Raw genomic sequence first — 14,310 nt, forward strand, 5'->3', positions numbered from 1 at the left:
CTGAGTCAGATGCCAACAGCAGAAGGTTGATTTTTCTTTTTTGGTGGTTTGGGTTCTGTAGTTTCTGCATTGGAGTGTTGCTCTTTTAAGACTTATGAAAGCATGCTCCCTACCTCGTCCCGCTGAGATTTCGGAAGGCACTTTAGATTCTTAAATTGTGGGTTGAATGCTGTAGCTATCTTTACAAATCTCACATTGGTACCTTCTTTGCGTTTTGTCAAATCTGCAGTGAAAGGTGCTGGGTCATCATCCGAGAGTGCTATAACATGAAGTATATGGCAGAATGCGGGTAAAACAGAGCAGGGGACATACAGTTCTCCCCCCAAGGAGTTCAGTCACAAATTTAACGCATTACTTTTTTAATGAGCATCAGCATGGAAGCATGTCCTTTGGAATGGTGGCCGAAGTATGAAGGGGCATACGAATGTTTAGCATATCTGGCACGTAAATACCTTGCAATGCTGGCTACAAAAGTGCCATGCAAATGCTTGCTCTCACATTCTGGTGAAGAGGGCAGCATTATCTCCTGTAAATGTAAATAAACTTGTTTGTCTGAGTATCCAAGGGGTAGCTGTGTTAGTCTGTATCCACAAAAACAACGAGGAGGCCGGTGGCACCTTAAAGACTAAAAGATTTATTTGGGCATAAGCTTTCGTGGGTAAAAAACCCACTTCTTCAGATGCATCAAATAATGCCCAAATAAATCTGTTAGTTTTTAAGGTGCCACCTGACTCCTCGTTTTTGTTTGTCTGAGCAATTGGCTGAACCAGAAGTAGAACTGAGTGCACTTGTAGCCTCTGAAGTTTTACATTGTTTTGTTTTTGAGTGCAGTTACGTAAGTTGTACTTTCAGGGCAAAGAGATTACACTACAATACTTGTATGAGGTGAATTGAAAAACACAATTTCTTCTGTTTATCATTTTTACAGTGCAAATATTTGTAATAAAAATGTACACTTTGATTTAAATTACAACACAAATACAAGATGTATATGAAAATGTAGAAAAACATCCAAACTATTTAATACATTTCAATTGGTAGTCTCTTGTTTAACAGTGTGATTAAAACTGCGATTAATCGCGATTAATTATTTTTAGTTAATTGCGTGAGTTAACTGCAATTAATCAACAGCCCTATTTAATCATTTGTTTTTGTATTTAGCTCAGCTTGGACAATGATAGACTCATTGATTTTTCTTGCTGGTGGTCATGTTCTATGACAGCATTGTAATTTTGGGACTGCAAACATTGCAGGGGAATGTGCAAATCAAAGCAAACGTCCTTTCTAAACGTAAATTTAAAAAAATGTCTCTGGCAACTTCTTGTATTTAATAGTTAACGGGAGGGCCAGGTTCAAGTTTTGCTAAGTTCCCTTTTAAATCTGCCATGAATGCAACATCATTTGTTAAGGATGTAATTCCCTGGAATGCACAAATGCTCAGGGTCGTCTAGACTTTAAATTTTAGGATGTCAAAATAGAGGAGTTTTTCAGGTCTTGAAAACAGAGTACAGTGCTCTACTGTGTTATTAGTTGATTGGATTTATATAGATCTAATAGTATCTGCTCATTGAATTAGCCTGAAAATGCCTGTGTAAATTGGATCATCTGCTTCTTCTATGGAGAACTGCCTCCTTCAAATGGAATCAATGTCATCTCTACACACTTGCTCATCAGCCTGGGATCCAAAGTCTTTTATCACATAGCACTTTCCCGGTCTCCCAGAGTAACGGAGTCTGTTTCTCTCCCCCGCCCGCTGCCCAGATTTGCATAGTTGTTGAAGAAAAGGCACAGTGTAGGGGTTTTTCAGCAGGACTAGTCATGTGTAACATTAGGCATGTACCCAAGGATTTGCAGGATCAGGGCCTTAAGGTCTGTGGTTTCACACAAACTATTTTTCACTTACACTGTTCTTGGGGTAGGGAGAAGAATAATCTTGAAATGGATATTTATCATAATAAGGCTTGTTTGTTTGTTTACTCTTTTTAATAGGGTGACAGATGAAGTGTTTAACTTCCTGTTGGTGTGGTATTACTGCACATTGACAATAAGGGAAAGCATTCTCATCAGCAATGGATCAAGGTATCATATGATATTCCAAAGTAATTCAAAGCACAGGATTCACTTAAAACAAAAAGGCAAAGATGGTTTGTTGTTGGAATCCCAGTGAGGTTAGGATAAAAATCCTGCTGAACAGTCCTTTTTATTTAACCCTTTTAAAACATCCATTTCCAAACACACACGTTCACTTGGGGATGAGAAAAACAAGGCAAGTTATAAAGAAACTGCCTTGATCCCTTACACCAGAGTGCTGAATGTGCTTTTATTAATAAACTAGTTTTTAGTGAGTTAGTAATAAGCAAATCTTTCTTTATAGAAACTGAACTGGCAGGATTTCCTGTGAATGCAAAAGATTGACAGTCTAAATATGGTTTAATTTTCTACTTTCCTTTGATTACCTCCCCACACCTTTAACTCAGTCTAAGGCAGGGGTGGGCAAACTATGGCCCAGGGGCCACATCCGACCCTCCAGACATTTTAATCAGGCCCTCGAGCTCCCGCTAGGGAGCGTGGTCCAGGGCTTGCCTTGCTCTGGCGCTTCAGCTGGGGAGTGGGGTTGGAGGCTTGTCCCGCTCTGTGCGGCTCCCAGAAGCAGTGTCATGTCCCCCCTCCGGCTCCTATGTCTAGGGGCAACCAAGGGGCTCTGCACGTTGCCCCCTGCTCCAAGTGCCGTCCCCACAGCTCCCATTGGCCGGGAACTGCGACCAATGGGAGTGGCAGGGGCGGCGCCTGCGGACAGGGCAGCGCGCAGAGCCACCTGGCCGCGCCTCTGCGTAGGAGCCAGAGTGGGGACATGCTGCAGCTTCTGGGAGCTGCTTGAGGTAAGCTGCCCGGAGCCTGCACCCCTGACCCCCTCTTGCACCCCAACCCTCTGCCCCAACCCTGATCCCCCTCCCACCCTCCGAACCCCTTGATCCCAGCCCAGAGCACCCTACTGCACCTCTAACCCCTCATCCCCCAACCCCACCCCAGAGCCCTCACCCCCAGCTGGAGCCCTCATCCCCTCCCCACCCCCCACCCCTGCACTCCACCCCCCAATTTCATGAGCATTCATGGCCTGCCATACCTTTCCATACCTAGATGTGGCCCTTGGGCCAAAAAGTTTGCCCATCCCTGGTCTAAGGTGACACTATTGTAAGCACTAGCTGAAGATCATCTGCATCACTGATTCCATCTCCCTGCAGATGTTAGATGCCTCCCCCATAATTTAATAATGTATACTTTCTCTGAGACTAACTTGATCTTAGCCAAAAGCTACATTTGATCTTAGTGAAAAGCCTACAGAGAAGACTGTATTTTTGTAACTTTCCAGAATCCTTGTAATTTTGGAACTACATTAATATCTCTCACCCTTCTTTTAAAATCACAGTAGAAACTCTGATTTCATACTAAAAAGAATGCAGAGAAGCCTAACTGTGATCTGGATTTTGTAATGTGACTTATCTGGTTGCGAAATAGATAATGAACACATTTCCACTTCTTGATAGGTAGCAAAACATATATCTAAACTACAATGGTGGAGGAGGAGGGGGAGAGAATTGGATGTTAAAGTGGATATAATTTAAGAGGTAAAAATAGTGTACACCTGTTAGAAATTAAAAATAAACAAAAGTCCCCAAACACTATTACTTTAAATACCCTCATAGTCTAAATTGTTTTTTATCTAATGTTTCCTGTTTAAAAATGTATGCTTTCAATATAAATACCCTAAATTATTTCCAGATTCATTTATAGCTGGAGTTGCTCTTTAGAAGTTTCCAGTATTGCCAATTCAAGTTACATCATCAACATGAAAACCGCTAGTGTTCCCCAAAATATATACTTAGGTGTGACTGACTATAGTGCTAGATGCTACTAATAAGTGGAACATTACTATAACTGAAAAAACACACATGAAAATGTTTGTTTTTCAATTTAGTTATTTAATGCATTTGACAGCACTTTGAGTAGCCAGTTTCATTGTTCTCCTTATAGTCAGTCAGTCTCTCTTGCTGAAGAGACTTTTATAAACGTTAATGGAGGAGCAGAAAAATCTCTTGAATCTTACTTCAAAGGAATTTTAAAAAATAATTTCATAGTATTTAGAGCAGTGAATTAAAAAAACAAAATAGAATCTGCCCTCCTAAAAAAAACAAAAACAGGTGACCGTCAGTCGATTTAAGATAAATCAAGTTGACAGCGTCCTTTTCAGTCAAACCATATTAGGGAATAACCTTGCACTTCTAGGAGGCCTGACATCATGACACCCTCCTCCCCCAATGTTCAGATTCCCTCGTCTGAGTGGTGGAAATTGTAGTTGCATCCTCAGAGTCCTATAGCATTCCAAAGAAGCATTACTAATAGTGGCTTTGACCTAGGGATGTCCTTCATTCCCCTTCTTATGGCTGGAAATATAGCCATTAAAAACAAAGAAACAAGCTTCATGAGACATGAAACTACATTCTGCAAGATGATTTTTTGCCTGACTTTGTTGCTTAAGCCCTGTGTATATTCCACAAGACATCTGTAAGAAACAGTGCAAATGCTGAGATGTGCTGCATGCACTTTTAGCAGTAGTTATACCTAGTGCCATTTCAGGACCTCTCCAAATGTCCTAGTAGCCAGCCAACTCACATTCCTCAAGTGCCTGGTTAGAAAGGACAATAATTGGGTCGCTGCCTTCTTCTCACACCAGTTTTACATTGGTGTCACTCTAACTTCATTATTTCTTATGTACACTGGTGTAACAGAGACACATTATTGCTTGTGAAGTCAGATCTGATGGGCCCCCTGCTGTTTTGCTACTCATCCGTTGTAGATTGGCCCTCACTAGGGAAAGGGAAAACACACACACAATCTTGATAATGAATACACACGCGCGTGCGCGCGCACACACACACACACACACACACTACTGCTGTATTAATTAGTTCTCTCTCTAATTTGGCTTGTTTGCCACACTTTGAATAAGCAAAACCACTTTACTTCAAATTCACTTGTGCATCCTTGTCCAATAAACACCACCCTGGGGAACCAAATGGCTTATAAACTCTCTCTTAATTGAACTTAATACATGAGTAAACCAAATAAAATGGTGGTGGTAGAAGATTTGTGTTGACAGCACAGCATACATATAATTAAGCAGTAATGAATGAGGTGCAGAATGTTTACTGGGATTTAATGACTAACTGGGAGGAGTTTATGGCCATTTATCTCAATCAGTCACTTTTCCAAAGCCTTGTACTAAAGTCATTTCTCCTGTTACATACTAAAAATGGAGAGGCAGGAAATCTCCATATGGAGTGGTGGTTGAGGGGTGTGTGCACAAAACATTTCTGGGGAAACTTGTGCCTAATTAGCTAATACAATTGCTTGCTGTCTTCAGAGATGATTCATCCAGATTAATCCATATTACAGGTGAAGCTACAAAACTGAATATAATCACAGGATTGTAGCAACAATTATTTATAAGTACCAGCATACTGGCCTAAAATTAACAAATGTAGCCACAGTACTGTTTAAAAAATAAAAATAAAAAAATCCTCCTATTTTGCTTCTAGTTTCATTTCAGGAAAACAGTTGTCTCTAGACTAGTGGTTTTCAAACTGCAGGTCACGACCCAGTACTGGGTCACGGAATGTAAGGCACTGGGTCGCGGTGGCTCTGGTCAGCATGGCTGACCGGGCCGTTTAAAAGTCCAGGCAGCGGTGCTGCCTGGTTAAGGCAGGCTAGTCCCTACCTGTTCTGACACTGCACTGCGCCCCGGAAGTGGCCAGCAGCAGGTCTGACTCCTAGGTGGAGGGGGGGGGGGGCGCCACGGGGCTTTGCATGCTGCCCCTGAGCACCTGCTCTGCACTCCCATTGTCTGGTTCCCGGCCAATGGGATCTGGTGGGGGGTGGTGCCTGCGGCGAGAGCCATGTGGAGCCGCTTGCGCGCCTCCACGTAGGAGCCGGACCTGCTGCTGGCTGCTTCCAGTGCACAGTGTGTTCCGCGGTGCCAGAACAGGCAGGAAGCCTGCCTCCGCACCCCCGCTGTGCCGCTGACCAAGAGCTGCCTGAGGTAAGACTGCACCCTAATCTCCTGCCCCAGCCCTGAGACTCCCCAAACCCAGAGCCCATCCCTGGCCCCATCCCAGAGCCTGCACCCCAATCCAGAGCCCTGACCCCTCCCGCCCCCAACCCTGAGCCCCCCCAAACCCAGACCCCCCCTCCTGCCGCCCAAACCCATCATCCCTGCAGTCCTCACCCCTGCACCCAAACCCTCTGCCCCAGCTCTAAGCCCCTCCCACACTCCAAACCCCTCATCCCTAGCTCCATTAGGTCGTGGGCATCAACAATTTTCTTCAACTGGGTCACCAGAAAAAAAGTTTGAAAACCTCTGCTCTAGACCATTAATGATATCAAATGGCATGTGGTTTACATTAAGAGGTTTAACCCTTAAATATCAGCTGCACATGGTGGTTGGGGGAATGGGGCATGCTTTCTAATAAAGAATTTCACAAAGGTGTCTTGTTTTGTTTTTTGGTAGTTCTTTGTATTTCTGCTTGCATTTTGTCTTAAATTTCAGGAACATCAAGGTTGGTGTTCCCTGGTTGGATGGGCAATCACTGGAGGTCTCGGATGTGGATTGTGACTTTTACCTGTCTTTAATTGAAGCAGAGATGTTAAATCTTTACCACAGATCTTTGCTCCCAAGACTGTTTCTGTTTAATTCAGAGTTTTAAAACACAGTCTGAATAAATATTATTTAACTTCTTTGAACTAGGTTTCACTTTGACAGCTCTGATGTCATCCTACCAGTTCCCCAGTTGTCTATAAAGTCTTCTAGGGAAAACAGGGCAGACATGACCTGGATTGCTACTGTGTTTTTTTTTTTTTTAATAAAAATAACCCCCAAACCATTTCAGGCCTTTGTTATGCACTATAAAGAAGCAAACAAGACACAGCCACAAATCAGCGATAGAAACGTGGACGTCGATGAGCAGGTTGAATGGGGGATGCAGGAGAAAGGGTTTGACAGGGAGCAGCAGCAGTGCTGTGCGAAAGCAAAGAAATTGTGGCAGGCATACAGAAAGCCAGGGAGGCCAACCGTCAACTTGATGCTGAGCCACAGACCTGCCACTTTTACAAAGAACTGCATGCCGTACTTGGAGGAAACCCCACCAGCATCTTGCACGTCTCCAAGGAGCCTGAGTCATTGGCCCCTGGTGTGAACAGTGAGGAGGAGAAGAGGGAGGATGGGGGACGTGCGACCGTGAGTGGGGAAATTGTTGAGCTGTGCTGTGAGCCAGGACCTATTTGAGACTCCACGGTCTAGTCAGTCCTGGCAGTCGAGTACAGGTGAACCTGATACAGGGGAAAGAACCTTGGGTAAGTGTGTAAATGTATTTCCCATTACAGTGATGGTGCCCCCAACTTAGCAGGACATAGCTATCGACTTTTCTTTCTTTTATTCGTACTAAAAGAGCTAGTGGTACAACAGGTAACACCTGCTTTTCATTCCCCTGTGGAGTTAGGCAGGGGACTCCTTATGGAGCAGTTTATATACCTAGGGTTGTCCCTCGAATTCTCCTGAGAGATCTCAATGAAACTTCCACGGAGGTACTTTGCAATCTTCTCTGAAAGGTTTCTAGGGATGGCAGCCTTATTTCTTCCTCTGAGGAAGGATCCTTTTCCATGTCAGTCAGTGATAACTTTGGCAGGCACCATTTCATAAACAGGTTAGCAGCATGCTGGCCCAGGCAGCTTTGGAACGCCAGCAGCAACTGTGTTGTCTGTGCCTTTGTTACTCTCCAGAAGTGAGCGATCAGCTGAAATCACCACCACCGCCTGTGGAAAGTGGTGACAGTGTTCAGTGCCATTGCCATATACTCAGTTTCATGCAACTGGGCCATTCCCACCTCATTTCCCTCCGCCCTGGCCAGCCATACTCACCATGTGAGTGGGGCCATGCACAAGCACTCCTAAGCAGAAAGGTCAATAAGCGTGTTTTGTTTAAAACTTTACGAGAATAAGGGAAGGGAGTTCTGAACTTTAACTTTTGCTTTCTGTTGTATAGTCACCTCTGTCTGTTTTATCTGCAGCTGCTTGAGGGCAGAAGGAGAAAAAGAGAACCCAGGATGGCAATTTCAATGAGATCTTGGAAGCCAGAGCTGCGTCAGATCATGAACAGAGGCCCTGGAGGATGAATATTGCAGACTCTAGGGAGAAACACCAGGACATAATGGAGCTTCTCCGACAGCAAACACAGATGCTGCAGACACTAGTGGACCTACAGGGTCTGCAGTCCCAGGCTTATCTCCCTTTGCAGTCCATGGAGAACTCCAGTATAGCAACTCCCTATATCCCTACACCCCCTCAACATTCCACGTGGCATCAGGGACGCATCCCTACCCCTACACACTGGGAGTCATCCCGGACAAACACAACTTCAGCTACAATTGCTGTATGTATAGTTAACATGGACATGAATGTTCCATCCCCTTCTGTATGCTCTGTTCCATAAATTGATTAAGGTTGTAATATATTTGCTTTTAACTTTCACAGATATTTTTCTGAAGTGTTGTTGCTCAATAAAATTATTATTTGGAAAATAATTTCTGGAGAATGGCTGGCAGTCCTGAAAGCACCCACTTACTTGTGATTGTACACTTTGTCATTGATCCTATGAGATATTTCAAACAGTGTAATAATCATAAATGTATAGCCTGCACCACAGAAATAATAGGTGCGCATCTATGAGTACAACACTGATCATGCACCAAATGCCACACAGTTCTTAACAGGTTCCCAAACTTCAGGGCCAGGCAGAGCACAGTACACCAACACATTATTGTGACTCTTGTTAAGTGCTGTGTAGCTCCGTGTTGAGCTTTTTTGATAGCCTTGTATCTGGCTGTTCAAACTTGGCAGACAGCCATTCCATCTGTGCCCTCCACCCTGGCAGCAACTTTTCTCCCTTTGCGACACAGACATTCTGCAGGACACAGCGGGCAGCTGTAACCATTGTGATATTTTTCCTCACTGAGATCCAATCTTGTGAATAAACAACACCAGCATCACTTCAGTCTACCAAAAGCACATTCGGCTGTCATTTTGCACCTGCTTGAGCCGGTAGTTGAATCTTTCCTCGGTGTTGTTGAGTTGTATGGTGTATGACTTCATGAGCTAGGGGAATAAGCGGTAGGCTGGGACCCCCAGGATCACTATTGGCATTTCAGCATCACCAAAGGTGATCCGCCAGTGGGGAAAGTCCCTGCCTGTAGCTTTCTGAACAGTCCTGTGTTCTTAAAGGTGCAACCATCATGTGCCTTTCCTGACCAGCCAACACTGATGTCAGTGAAGTGTCCCCAGTAATCCACGAGAGCTTGCATAACAACAGAAAAATAGCTTTCTGTTGATTAGCTCTGTGGCAAAGGGGTGTGGTGCCAGAATAGGGATATGCGTGCTGTCCATTGCTCCACCACAGTTCGGGAACCTTATTGCTGAAAATCCATCTATTTTTGTCCTGCACATTGCTAAGAGTCAGTCATGTGTAGCAGGAGACTATTAATGGCCCTTCATACTTGCATGACAGTGATTCCCCTCCACAGTGGATTTTCCAACTCCAAAATGATTTCTCACAGCAGCAATCTAGCGTTGCAAGTTTCTATAGTGTGATCGCCACTCGGTTCTCCATTGTCAGTGCAATTCTCATTGTGGTGTCCCTGCACTGCAGGGCTGGGTTGAACTCAGCACACAGTTCCAGGAATCAAGTATCAGGGGGTAGCCGTGTTAGTCTGTATCTACAAAAACAACAAGGAGTCTGGTGGCACCTTAAAGACTAACAGATTTATTTGGGCATAAGCTTTCGTGAGTAAAAACCTCATTTCTTCGGATGCATAGAGTGAAAGTTACAGATGCAGGCATTATATACATTATATATAGTTCCAGGAATGTGGTCTTGTACATCCGAAAGTTTTGAAGCCATTGCTCATCATCCCAAATCTTCATTATGATGTGATTCCACCAGTCAGTGCTCATTTGTTGGGCCCAGACGCAGTGCTCCACCATTTGCACCTCTTCTGTGAATGCCACCAACAATCTTGAATTGGTTCTTACTGTGTCCCACAGCAATCTGACGGTTCTCCGCGGTGGTACTTGTCGTTCTGCAAATACTGGAGGATTGTGTGTCTTGTGCTTGCAGTGCTCATGACGAGTGCAGAACTGTGCAGGCTCCATGCTTCTGTCACACATGGTGGACAGCAACAAGTCCTGTGTGTGTTCGTGGTACTTTCAAAAGTGGTACAAATTACGTGATAGCGATGATGTGGGCTGGAGAAAGTTGGATGCTGGGAAGTTGACCTCTTGCTCCTAGTCTCCTGTGTAACTTGTTTCTGCCCCACCATGCATTGCCAAAACTTCCCAAAAGACAATGCGGTGGATGGTGGTGAGTTGCATGCTGGGATACTTACTCATGGTGCACTGTGCTGTGCATTGACACAAGCACTCCTGGTGAGTACTTGCAGCGCCAGTGCAAGGCGCCAAGTATGCAAACGCACAAGCGATGTACCTTTACTGTGGCGGCTTTCGACCACCGTAACTTTTGTCAGCAAAGTGTAGTGTAGCCATGCCCTCTCACTCACTCACCTGATGAGTTCCCGTAGTGTGTTGCTGATGCAACTTGTGAAATATCAGTTAGAAAAATATGGGGGGGGAGGTGTAGGTTCTGCTTCTGAACATCACATCCCTTTCCTGTGTGTGTGGGTTCTGCCTCTGAACATCACTCTGTTTCCTGCTGCACACAGTCACTTCTATCGCATCCTCTAAAATAAAGTAGCTTGCAGGCCTAAGGCTTGCATGGATGTTGCTGGTTAGACAGGTGGTGCCCAGAAGAGGGCATTCTCCCTCTAGGCTGATTTTGTGTGTGTGTGTGTGTGTGTGTGTGAGAGAGAGAGAGAGAGAGAGAGAGAGAGAGAGAAGTAATGGTGCTTACTCAGACTTCAAATTACTCTCTGCTATTATTACATAATTAAAATGTGGGGTGGGGTTCAGTGACCTCTGAGAGCATCCCCAACAAAATATATCCATTATGTATGCTGAGGAAAATGGAGAGGCCAACGGTCTGAACCCAGAATTGAGAGCCTTGGAATGTTATTTCTGATGGGATCTGGTTGGGGAGGATTAAGTCTGCTGCTCACTGGTGTGGTTTTTATTTATTTATTTATTTTTTTGGTGACTGAAAGAGAATGGGAACTGTGGGCTTTCTTGGTTTTTCTTGCAATTTCGTTGACCGTTACAATTGTGAACTGTAGAGATAAAACAATGGCTGCTTTTGCTTCCCAGTAACATTGAATAGACTATGTATTTAATCTCACAGTGGTAGATTGTTTTGACTCAAGACTGTGTGATGTTCCTGTTTTTCAAACCTCACTTATTTTATACTGATTTTTTTTTATCCTAGCTCAAGACATGATTAATACTGACCTGGCCAAACTATTTTAGCACATTCTGCTCAGACTGAGATTGAACGTTCAATCTCAATATTGAAAGACTGGCTTTATATTTAGGGCGCATATTTGTGACTTTCTTCCCCGCTGTCCTTCTTAATTACCTTTTTCTTTTTAAGGATTAAGGGCTGGTGGGTGTCTCATCATTATGTCTCCACATTTCTATCTGGAGTAATGTTAACATGGTAAGTTTTCTCTTTACTCTGACAGATTTTCATTAACGGTTTTAAACCCTCCTCAGACGCGTCTAAAGTGACCTGGTATAAATGTGTCTTTCCAGGCACTTACTGTAGCTTTGTGCCTTATGTTTTCTCTGGTGTGACATTTGGAATGATAAATATAGAACTACTGGAGAGTTCAGTTACAGCTCCATTAAAACAACAGCTCAGTAGCTGTAATGGGGGCAGCAAAATGTCTGAATCTCCCTGATTTGCTGCTCTATATAAAGAGCTAAGAAATTTATATTAAAGAACAAGCAAATAAATCTCTCTATATAGACAATAAATGACATGAATTATATTCAATAAATCTTTGGGTCTTTTACTTTCATTTTGCTGAATCCAGATTATAAAAGTAAACATTCAAACTCGTGGTTTTGTTTTGGGTTTAATTTTTATCCCCTGGTTAGAGTGATCGTGCAAACAATTTGAATGTTTTGTGTAATTTAACAAAACCTTGATTAAAATAGTCTCACTTATAATCTTTTTTTTATATATGTTTAATATAAAAATCCTTTTATTTCCGTCACTATTTAACTTCTTTATTAAAACCACAGGAACAGAAAGTTATTATTAAAACAATAAAAAAAAATTACTTCTCCCCTCAGGTGCACACACACCTATTTTGATTGTTTTTTGCAAATATTGCTTAATGATTTGATCATTGGCTATAGAATACTGCCATTTAATTAACAAGAAAAGGCAACATTCCCAGTTAGAGAAAAGAACCCAGGGAAACCCAATGAGATAAGTTGCCTACAACCCAGAGTTGTGATGTTTAGACATTTACTGACCTCATAAGCTTTGCCACAAGCTGAGAACTGCAGCCGAGTGGGCCGCACTGGATAACAAGAATAACTGCTTATGTCATTCACTTATGGGCTCAGACTTGACTGAAATAGGGAGAAGGAACTTTATATTAGTTTTTGTATTTCTTATTAAACCAAAAGTGTGAATCTTTTCTTTTTTACCCCCCTCTCTATCAGGCCAGATGGACTCATGTATCAAATGTTTCGCAATCAATTTTTAGCGTTTTCAATTTTTCAGAGTAAGTATATCTTACCTTGTTAATTCTTGAATGAAATGTGGATTCTCTACCCTTCTGCCTCTTAAATACTAAGGTTCCGTGGGGGAGGGATAGCTCAATGGTTTGAGGATTGGCCTGCTAAACCTAGGGTTGTGAGTTCAGTCCTTGAGGGGGCCACCTAGGGATCTGGGGCAAAATGAGTACTTGGTCCTGCTAGTGAAGGCAGGGGGCTAGACTCGATGACCTTTCGGGGTCCCTTCCAGCTCTGAGATAGGTATATCATTAGTATTAAACGAAGGGCTTGTCTACAGTTGACTGTTATAGTGCTTCACTATAGACTACCTGTGCCACCGAGAGGCAGTAGCTATGTTGATAGCACTAGGTCAGTTGAAGAATTCTATTTAAACTGGGGGGGGTGGGTTAGACCAGTTTAACTACATTGCTCCAGGGGTATGGATTTTTCACACCTCTGAGCCATGTAGGTGGGTCGACCTAACTTTTTAGTGTGGACCAGGCCTAAGTTCGCAGATAGCAATGAATTAACTTTTCTTACTGTTCGTTTTAGAGTAGCCACTGCAACATGATTTTGTTTTCTCCCGCCCAGTTCCAACTAAAATGAATAATTCCTTTGTTTTCCAGGCTGTGTACAGTTCCTACAATATTATTATCAAAGTGGTTGCCTTTACAGACTCCGTGCATTAGGGAAAAGAAACCACTTGGATCTTACAGTAGGTGGGTGTTTTTGTAACCCCTAATTTAGTTTTACAAAAAACATTTAATTTGCATTCAGCATCTAATTGACTTAAAGTTTTAAATGTGATTTCTCAAAAACTCTGGAAGTGAAAACAGGCTATCTCAAAGCCTTCCCAGAATCATTCCACTATCCTGCCCTGATCATTTTGAGTATGTATGTTAGCAACAGGAGACTGAAACTAAATGATTTATGACCCTTTTGTTACGTTGGACAAAAAGGATCATATTAAACAGATATTTTGAAGGCTTTGTAATCTTAAATGTAAAAATTATATCTTTTGTCATTTGTCTTCTTATATATAGCCATAGGTATCCAGGGTGGTTTACATAAAATGTAGAGCTCCTTGTCCTGAACATCTTATCTGAAGAAGACAGAAAATAATAACAGATGATGGTGGAGGAGAGTGGTGGGCCTGTAGGTACTAATTTATTTGTGTCTCCTAATGTTCTGGTTTTACAGAAGGATTTCAGTCTTGGATGTGGCGAGGGCTGACCTTCCTTCTTCCCTTCCTGTTCTTTGGGCATGTAAGTTGGAGAACCTGGCTCCTACATGGTGTCAAGTATCAGAGGGGTAGCCGTGTTAGTCTGAATCTGTAAAAAGCAACAGAGGGTCCGGTGGCACCTTTAAGACTAACAGAAGTATTGGGAGCATAAGCTTTTGTGGGTAAGAACCTCACTTCTTCAGATGGCATCTGAAGAAGTGAGGTTCTTACCCACAAAAGCTTATGCTCCCAATACTTCTGTTAGTCTTAAAGGTGCCACCAGACCCTCTGTGGCTCCTACATAT

General features: G+C 43.0%; 1 protein-coding gene across 10 annotated transcripts in view; it reads left to right on the plus strand.

Moving 5' to 3' along the window:
• Positions 1–14,310, plus strand: part of TMEM120B (transmembrane protein 120B) — a 38,628-nt gene that overhangs the window by 17,276 nt on the left and 7,042 nt on the right. For 9 of the 10 annotated variants that reach the window (XM_005298632.4, XM_065568113.1, XM_065568114.1 and 6 more), the window contains 5 exons: positions 1,990–2,079; positions 11,645–11,710; positions 12,730–12,791; positions 13,410–13,502; positions 13,984–14,048. In XM_005298632.4, coding sequence (XP_005298689.2) covers positions 1,990–2,079; positions 11,645–11,710; positions 12,730–12,791; positions 13,410–13,502; positions 13,984–14,048 — 376 coding nt within the window. Of the gene's footprint in view, positions 1–1,989; positions 2,080–11,644; positions 11,711–12,729; positions 12,792–13,409; positions 13,503–13,826; positions 13,939–13,983; positions 14,049–14,310 lie in introns of all 10 variants that reach the window. The other variant, XR_010592814.1, reaches the window with a different exon arrangement.

This window comes from Chrysemys picta, chromosome 15 (genome assembly GCF_011386835.1).
Source record: "Chrysemys picta bellii isolate R12L10 chromosome 15, ASM1138683v2, whole genome shotgun sequence".
NCBI lineage: Eukaryota > Metazoa > Chordata > Testudines > Emydidae > Chrysemys > Chrysemys picta.